Source organism: Porites lutea, chromosome 5, assembly GCF_958299795.1.
Source record: "Porites lutea chromosome 5, jaPorLute2.1, whole genome shotgun sequence".
NCBI classification, from domain to species: domain Eukaryota; kingdom Metazoa; phylum Cnidaria; class Anthozoa; order Scleractinia; family Poritidae; genus Porites; species Porites lutea.
The window spans coordinates 12,607,882-12,617,899 of record NC_133205.1 but is presented as its reverse complement, the minus strand read 5'-3'; the positions used below and the strand labels follow the sequence as shown (position 1 = coordinate 12,617,899).

At 38.9% G+C, this 10,018-nt stretch overlaps 1 protein-coding gene across 1 annotated transcript; it reads right to left on the bottom strand.

Moving 5' to 3' along the window:
- Window positions 1-431: 431 nt before the first annotated feature.
- On the bottom strand, window positions 432-1,145 carry LOC140937910 (uncharacterized). Its single transcript, XM_073387478.1, has one exon. The coding sequence runs from the start codon at window positions 1,143-1,145 to the stop codon at window positions 432-434; it is 714 nt and encodes a 237-aa protein (XP_073243579.1).
- Between the last annotated feature and the right edge of the window lie 8,873 nt (window positions 1,146-10,018).

Below are 10,018 nucleotides of genomic sequence, written 5' to 3'. Positions count from 1 at the left end.
CTAAATGTCTCATTTATAAGAGCGGGTCTTGAGTTACTTAGAAGCTGTTGTACATACATGTAGTTTGCGTCACATTTTCCGTCTGGTAAAGGACTCATTTATTAGTGCAATTGTCGGTAACAACAACACTAGCATTCTGAGATCTATTACAGAGGCAACAATAAGTTTGTTTCGGGGAGACCTCGACAAGTAACAAGACAGTAACTCAACTCAACGCCGTGACAGAACGTCGCTCTCTCGAGCCCCTTCCCATGATGCCTAACATTAGGGTTACCACCCTCTACCACCTTCCCCCCAGTAAAATTTACAATTTAACGTTTCACTAGAGTATCTTTGCGGCATTTTCACTAAGCGTCCCGAACGTGTACGTTTAACAGTAATAAGTTCCATCTTACTGCATTTAGCAGGTTCTGCAGCCTTTGCAGTGTCTTTTAGTGGTTTGTTTTTTTTTTCCCATTTTTTTCGACAACAGCGACAGGTAGGTCTTTGGCTGTCGGTTTCTGTTCTGCAGATTTTGTTGAGGGTTCCGTAACTTTGACTTGCTGATCTTCCTTAAGACGTACACGGTTTCTTCTGAGCAGTTTACCATCCACATTAACATCGTATGAACGGTATCCACAGTTCTTTGAGACAGTTCCTTTCTTCCACTCTTGTCCTTTCAACAGACCTTCAGGCTTGACTCTAACGGTATCTCCAGGCTTAAATTCATTTAAGTCTTTAGCAGTGCGGTCATAATGGGCTTGAGATTTCTGGTGTTTCTTAGTTTCCTCTGCTAACACCGTTTCTGTCATCTCAGGTGTCAGTAATGTCGCTTTCATAGGTACTTGAGTTCTTGTTCGACGGTTTAGGAATCTTTGTGCGGGAGATGTTGTCATGCCAGCAGTAGGCGTGTTGTGCTGGTCAAGTAATGCTTCGTACGGACTCAATTTTGTTTTCTCAGCTTTGCTCAGCAAAGTTTTGACAATCTTCACAGCAGATTCAGCTTTTCCATTACTTTGGTGGTGATATGGTGAAGATTTGGTATGTTTAATCTTCTTTCGTTGGCAGAATTGCGAGAACTCGGCTGAGTCGCAGTTCTTACAGTTCTTATCACAGTCTGTGACGATCTCATCAGGAATTCCCCATCTCACAAATCGTTTTTGCATTAGATTAATGGTTTCACATGCAGTTTGGTTTTTCATCAAGTCAAATTCAATCCAGTCAATGTAATAGTCAACTAGAACAAGATAGTGTTCTTTGTTCCATTCAAAAATATCAGACCAGGGTCTGTTAGGAATTTCATGACTGATTAGTGTTTCTTTTTGGTTTTTAGTTTGGAAAACATTACTTTTACTTCAGCAATAAAGTTGTTCTTCACAGAGAGAGGGGTCTCTCTAGGAGCTGTTTTGTGAGGAGTGACATCATGACTTGTGTGAAGATGTAGCTCGCCCTCAAACTTTCCTATACTGTCATCAAAGACTTGAGGGTAGTTAGTCAGAATGGTCTCCAAGTTGAGTGGTGTTGTCACTTCACTGGCAGTTACAGGGACACTTGGGTTAGCTGGGGCTACTACAGCAATATTCTCTCGTAAGAGCTCAATGAGTTTGAGTGTTTCAGAGTCATTTAGACCGATCAGAGGTGTTAGGTCTATGTGAACAATTCTAAACTGAATTATCCTTTCTTCACTGGTTGCAGGATTTAGCACAATGACTTTTCTGGTTCCCAGGGTTGAATTTTGGTTTCTTCATCATAGAGACAGAGCAGGCTTGACTACAGTGTTAAGGTCAGTGAGATCATAATCTCCACTGATTTCTTTGTATACATTCACAGTGAGAATGCTACATGTTGAACCAGAGTCTATCTGAAAGCTAACAGGAATTCTTTTCTTCGACAGCAGTAGGTTTGCAAAAGCTTTCTTGTGATCACAGTTTTGATTAAGTACACAGATTTCGTCAAGAACTTCATAATAGTGATCCTCACCATCTTCTTCTACTCTCAGTACAAACGGTTTTGAGGTTGATTTTGATTGTTTTGGATCTGAGTGTTTCTCCTGTTTTCCTTTTTGTACGCGTTTACACTCCTTTGAGTCTTGAAAGTGATTTTTGGCCTTGGATTTTCTGCAGACTGCTCCCCAGGCCGGGCAGAGTTTCTTGTCTGAAAGGCTATGAGCTCCCTTTTTGTTTGACCAATAATTACACACGAGGACTTTCTTGGGCTTATCTTTAGAAACAGCTTTTATACTCTCTTTTGCAGGAGTTCGGTTTGCACTGCACTCTTGGACTTCAATCTTTGTACTTTCATAAGCCTTGCCAATTGTAATAGCTTCAACTCTTGGGAGAGTGTTTCCTTTTTCTAGCAAACTTTTCTTTAGTTCTTCAACAGAGACACCGTAAACAAACTGATCTCTCACTTGTCTATCTTCGTCTTCATAATTACAGTCTTTCAGTAACAGCAGCAGATCAGTGACAAAAACAGTTATTGTCTCCCCAGGTTTTTGCACTCGTTCTTTAAATTTCTTAGAAGCAACAATCTCGTTACATTCTGGACTTACCGCTCGCTCCAACTTGATCCACATCAGATCATAGTCGTTTACATCCTCACCTTCAAACCAGTCCAGGCTGTCGTATATCTTTTGACCTTCAGGACCAAGCCAATCTTGAACCAAAATACATTTTCTTTCATTCGAAATATTCACAAGACTTCCTTTGAAGATGTAACCACATTTCTTTTTGAAGGCTTTTAATGCTTCTAGCCGATTCTCCTTGCGGGAATCGAACTTGGGTCGCTCGAGGTTCATGATATTACCCGTAAAGAAACCCTGATTTTGATCTTGAGCTGGGGCCGCAGCTTCGGCTCCTTCTTCCCACATGTTTAACTCGTGGTTTTGCAGGGTTTTGGCGCGAAGCTCTCAAGCAGTATGTTTGAGCGATCGACGACATTCCACACTCACAGACAAACAATATCACAGAAAGTCAGATCGATAGAAGATCGGTAGCAGCAGAATAATCAGCGTTTGTTCACACTCCTGGTACCATGTTTCGGTGAGAGCTCTAACAGTAACGAGACAGCAACGCAACTCAACGCCATGACAGAAGGTCGCTCTCTCGAGCCCCTTCCCATGATGCCTAGCATAAGGGTTACCACCCTCTAACAAAGTTAAACGTTTGATGAGAGTCTTATTTCTACCTACGAAAACTCTTACTTAAAGCAATAAAAGAAAACATAATTTTATTTTTGAACTACACACGGAAAAAAAATTGTAAAAATCAGAAGAAGATTGACAGACAGTCGGTCATGAGTAGGACTTCATCGAGGATAAAAGCATGTCGAAAAAGGGCCGAAAAACACAGGGAACGCTCCGGCTTAGCTACAAATATCCGAATTTTTTGGGAGACTTTATAAGATTTTTTCAAAAAATGACGGAGTTTATGGGGTTCAAAAGGGGTGTTTATCAGCTTATTTGTTTATATGTTGCACAGAGGACTGCACCTGCAAGGAAAATAGTAATCAATGGCGCACCGTTAATTGACGCTATAGGTCATTTTATATTCGAGTTTTTCTTCGTCTCAGCTAAGAAACGTATTATCTATTAATAGGCAAGCTCTTCTTACTGTAGGACGCGTCATAGCTAAGTCGCGTCTTAATTTAAATGAAACGTGTTAACTTAAGATACGTACAGGCTCAGTGTCTAAGCCAGTGACACTTTTGAAACGTGGTAGGTGTCCCTCTTTGGGTCCATCCTACATATCGGGAAATCCCTCAGGTTAGGTAAAAATTCCATAGCTATTAATCCTGTTTCACCCATTTGTTCACTGCGTGAATTGGGCATTTTTTAGCTTATTTCGAGGAAATATTTGTGGCTTCATATTCAGGGTAGGCTTAAAACACATTTCTTAAGCCAAATGGTCTTTATGTGAATCTGCTTACTCGAACTTTTCCTAGAAAAAACGACAAATACCCGGCAAATGCTCGACTTGTAGTTGGTGTGTTGGCATATTTCCTGTAAATTCAGTCAAATGTCTCGTGAAGGAGAGTTCAGACCTTGATCATAAAGTATTAGTGCCGTGAGCCATGCCAGTCGAGAGCGTTGCGTCGAAATACGAGCCCAAAAATAGGTGGCTAGAGGGCAATCTGTGAAAAGTAACGCAATCTCCGATGCTATCCTTGATGTTTTTCATTCCAGCATCTAGGAAACCCATGCCAAGGTGTGAAACATACACTCGTAGGCATTTTTCTGTTCGGTAAAATCCAATTTCTGGACGCAAAAGCGATGTGATTTTAAAGTTTATCTGGCTTATCATAGTCTTGCCCTTTGACGACCTTACGTGACTCGTGCACTTGACAGGAGTTGACAGCTTAAGACAGAGGCAGTCTCCCTAAAAGCGTTCCACTCGATTTCGGACTCGAAAAAACTTTTGCCTTATATTTTTATCATCAACACTACTATCCATCCTAATAACGAAATTGCAGTTAGAATGAGAAAATTGTTTATTTTACTGCCATTCCCAGCATTTCATTGCTGGACAACCGTTAGCGGCTAAAATATGCAAATTTTAGATGCCGTTTTACAGGTTTTTCAACAGTCGTTTAAAAGTACTTCTGGTCATCAAATCCTAGACTGTTCTCACTCATTTGGAAGCATATTACTTCTTCTTACTGTTCCAATACCATTTAGGCATTATCTTTTCTGTAAAAAAAACTGGTCGTCTTTATTTCACTAACCCAATTAAGAAAGCAAAACGCACGAATTAATGCCTCAAAAACATCACAAAATTCTCAAAAGTGGCACCTAAAATAGACCTAAAAACATGTTTTAGTTACAGATTAAGAGCTATTCTGTTAAGTTATGAAATAAAACTTGTGGCACAACACGATTCAGAATTGAAGGATTCGACTTAAATTTACATATTTATGCTGAATTCGCATTGCGTGACACCGGCCGCTGTGATAGTAAAAAAATTCTTCATGATCGTACAAATGACAATTTTTCTGTTTTTTTTTTTTACTTCATCAACAAGAAATATCGGAAACAGGTTAAGCTTACAGAAGATTAAGTTTACTTTTCCACTGACCTTCGTATTAAAAGTCTCGGCCGGCCGTCCTTTGTTCGATTCCCAGTAGTTTGCTTTCTTGGTAGTACAGTGGGTCGGGAAAAATACGCATTACTCCCTACCCCACCCCATCGCCCTTTTCTTACTCGCATCTCTCAGAGGGTCGCCCCCACAGTCTGAACGCCTGGAAGACGCTATTCGACATACTTCAATCACGTTCTAAACCAACATTTTTGTTTTACATATAACATTAACGAGAACCATGTTTCTCCTGTCTAGTGACAGGTGGAAGTATTTACATTTTGCAGCGAGAAGGTCCTTCACACATTCCCCTTTACACTATATATATCGGACGATGGTACACGGTAGTCCTTGAAGAAAAATTAAGAAAATGTGGACTGGAGTTCAAAGAGGTAAAATAAAAAAAACGCTAATCACGTCTACGCCACATTAAGTCTCGTACTTGTAAATTCTTATCAAGTAAATTGTTATTTGCCCTTAAAAAAAATAAAATCAGCTGTGAAATGTACACTGAATAAAGTTGGTGTCCGGATACTTTTAGGAATTTGATATTAGTATAAATTTTTAGATGTATAAATCTACCGGCCTTGGATCACAAATCTGATTGTCTATGTACAGTGCTAGTGCTATGCTGGTAATGCTGTACGCTATCAATTCCGTGATGGACAGTGTGTGAAGTGACTGAGTAGCCTGACAGTATTCGGTTGTAACCTGTTTATACCACCTCTAAATAGAACCGTTAGCCTGTCAAGTTGTTAAGCTTTGAACGACTAGGGGATTTATATTTGACTAATAAATAAATAAGTAAATAAATGAAAAGTCTTTATTTCATCAAAAGATAAAACTAAATATCTTATGTTACAATAATACGGAAGATAAAAAAAACTATGATAAATTATCTACATATATATATATTAAAATAGTTTGTCATTACAATAAATGGAGCTTAAAAATCAACCTATTTACAAAGGTGTTCATAAAACGCTGTGTATTAATTTTCGGGCGTGTGCAGCCTTTTTTCCTAAGATAATGTACGTAAGTCTTCTGGACGGGAATGATATCTTTCAGTGGGTGGCAACCCGTCAATATTAATTTCTTTAAAATGTTTCGGTCTTGCTTATTTAACAGGGTTCTTGATAAAAACTAGAAATGAAATAAAACGGCGTTTATGGCATCGGTCTAAAAAGTTTTGTGTTACCTGTAAGCGCATGGCTAAAATTAGGTAAAACAATACATATAAAAAGGTGATCTATCTCTGACTGGGAGTAGTGTTCCTTTCTTAGTGTTCGCAGGACGTGTCAAAAAACCTTTGTTTGCTTTGACAAGCTTGGTTCTTACATGCTCATTAAATTTCCCGTCACTCCGTAGAGTTACTCCTAGTAAAACGAAGCTATTACATTGAGGAATATTGTTAATTGGAGAGTAGAGTACATTGTGATTTTTCTTTCTAACAACCAGTTCTTGACATTTACAAGGGTTGCAGGCCATTTTATTGTCTTCACACCAGGTTAAGAAATGTCCTACTAGGTCGGCAGACGGGTCATGGGCTCTAGTGATAGGCGAAAGAATAGTGGAATCATCGGCATATTTAAAAAGAACAGGGCAACCATTAAAGAAAATCTCCAAGTCATTCAAAAATATATTAAAAAGATACGGTCCGCTTACACTATCTTGTGTGGTTCCTCTATTGTCAGATTTCTAATGTCCTAAAAAATTATAGCTAACAACACGTTGCTGTCTTGCATAGAGGAAACTCTGATACCAATTGATAATGTACGGATTTAGCGGTAGCTGTTTAAGTTTGGTAGACAAAATAGTATGGTTCACAAAATCGAAAGCCTTACTTTTAGTCCGTAGTAAAAATTCGCACTGCGCTACAGTCACTACTGTCTAAATATTTGTATGTCTTGTGCTGGATAGCGAGCAAAGCATTTGTGCAATTACCCGCCTGTCTATATGCAAATTGGGTGTGGCTCAGATTGTTCTCAATTACTGACTGTGCTTGCGTACGATACACGACCTTCTCAAACAACCGCGCAATAACGGAGGTTACATTGATACCACGGTAGTCTGAGTTCTCTAAAGGCATGTCCACTTTGGGGAGAGGATTAACCTTAGCCCTCTTCCAAGAGTCAGGCCATGTATGAGTAGACAGCGACAAATTCCAAACGTGAGTAACGACAGGTGTGAGTAGCTCAGCACAGTCTTTAAAGATCCATTACGGGAGGTTATCTCCTCCTTTTGTCGTTTTCTTACATGAACTAAAGTGTTCCACACACACCGCTCAGATATTTCTGGGGGCTTTACACTGTCCGGGATATCCATATCAATAGGTCTGACGTAGCTGTCATCAGGTTGGCGAAGTGGTCGTTCAGACGAACGAGAGAGTTGTTGTCCAAATTTATCGACGATGACCTGTGACGCTGCGATAGGGCGTCCACGCCCTTCCACCAATCACCGCTACCAATGAGAGCCGGTTTTCTTCTGTTCTCGGTTATCACCTCACAAATGCGCTTGTTAAATAAAGTTTGGCGTTCCTTGTTGTTTAATGATATACGGGACTTAGTCCTCAGCATACACTTGACTAATGGGGACATCCAAACTGGGTCACGCGATGACATGCGTACGGATTTTTGCGGCATGCGCTTATCCATCACTGCAAGAATCTTTTCCTCAAGCACCTCGACCGCCTTCTTTATATGTCTACCGCGTTGAAGACGTCACTCCAGTCCAGAAAAAATTATTCTACTGCACATGCTTTAATCCAATTGTATGACAAGATCTCAGATGCACTTGATAATAAAAGGGTAACTTTAGGCCTATTCATTGACTTATCAAGGCCTTTGATACAGTAAATCATGAAATTTTGCTCGACAAATTAGAACGTTATGGAGTACGTGGTATTGCTTTACAATGGTTTAAAAGTTATCTATCTTGTCGAAAACAATTTGTGCAATATAATAGCTACAACTCTTCATCATTAGATATCACTTGCGGAGTCCCTCAGGGATCTATCTTAGGTCCCCTGTTATTCTTAGTATATATAAATGATCTATGTAATGTGTCAAAGGTCTTAGAGCTGATACTATTTGCTGATGACACTAATGTCTTCTATTCGCATACTGATGCTTCCTGTCTTATGGAAGTTGTAAATTTAGAATTGAAAAAGGTAACATGTTGGTTTTATACAAATAAGCTATCTATTAATGTTAAGAAATCTAATTTTATCATATTAAGACCGAGACAAAACAGGCAAACACTTGATTTAGCTTTTAATATTAGTAATTATTCGATTGATCGTGTTAAGGAAGCTACTTTTCTTGGTGTAATTTTGGATGAACATTTAACATGGAAATCACATATACATAATGTTGCTAGGAAAGTGTCTAAAGCCATAGGTATAATTTATAAATCAAATTTTTGCCTTAATAATTCCTACTTACGGATGCTTTATTTTAGCCTTATCTACCCATACTTATTCTACTGCGTGAGCGTCTGGGCATCGACCTACCCATCAAACCTCAGAAGATAGGTCACACTTCAAAAACGGGTCGTAAGAATAATGTCGAGGAGTGCTTTCGATGCTCACACTGACCCCTTATTTAAAAATTTAAAAATTCTGAATCTTGAGAGTATCTACAAACTTCAAATAGGAAAATTTATGTATCAATACAGATCTGTCTTACTTCCTTATAGCTTCAATAACATGTTTCTGGTGACACGCCAGGTGCATTCTTATGGTACTAGAAGTTCGGAGCATTTTTATTTACCACAATGCAGCACTAATATAAGAGAGTTCTCCATCAGTTTCCAAGGTCCTAAATTTTTTAACTCTCTTAGTTTTGAAATTCGAAATGCAACAAGTACCGCTTCCTTTTGCTGTAAGCTGAAAGCATTCCTCTTATCTTAAATAGTAATCTATGTATATGTATTTTTTTCTTTCTTTGCTCTTTTATGTTCTTTTCTTTTGTTTTTTTTTCTTTTTGTCATTTCGCTTTTTTTAGCCTAGAACTATAATTAGTACGACTATCTAATATAGTTATTTTAAGATTTACTGTAGCTCTGCCATTGATTTTCCCATGTGTAATTATGATAATATTTTGTTCTAATTATCTAACTGAGGGAGCCCATTCCTTATAAGCCCGGTGGCTTTTCTTGGGCTTCCTCGCCATGAGAGTTTAAGTAATTAGATTTTATTTGATTTGTACAATTTTTGGCAAACAAAACAATAAACAATAAACAATAAACAAGTGGAGCAAGTGCCATGTAAAATGACTGTTTCTGATGTTCCCTACAGTCCCGCACAAGAACTTTGCGGCGCACAGGTTTAAGTTTTAGTCCCGCCGGTAAAACAAAGCCTTCATGGTCTGTCTTACTAAGAATATGTATGGAATATGCTTGACCGAACAGATCCGCTCGGTTGTTCAGACAGTTATCTAAGCACGCGTTACCCCGCGTGGGGAAATCAACCATGAAATCCCAGCAGGCCAAGGCCTTAAATTCTTGCATGTCCAGACGATTTACATCGTCACCGCAAACAATAGCCGCTTCTGGGTGTTTATTTTAGGGACATTTGTACCAGATCTTCGTTTCCTCGCATGCAAAATTCTCCCGCGTTTTTTGTTTTTGTATTTTTTTTTTCATAAGATTTGTAAAATATTTGAGTCTTTATATTTTTTGTCATAGCATCTCGGTATGCAGACATAAAAGCGATAAGATCCTCTCTGAGTGTCTCAACAACACCGATCAAACGAGCGCCGCACCGGAGTGGCAAAAACGAAATGATAAATCAATATGAATTTGGATCCACACGGAGGGTCCACAGGCCGATTTTTAAAATGTGATCCTAGATCCTTCAGCTGTTGTTCAGATGTGTGTATTTTTACATCATTAACGTAGTAGAATGCAAGCGTCTGGAGGAACAGGGTAATAACCACTAACAAGACGTGATTTGAGACGAGAAAAGC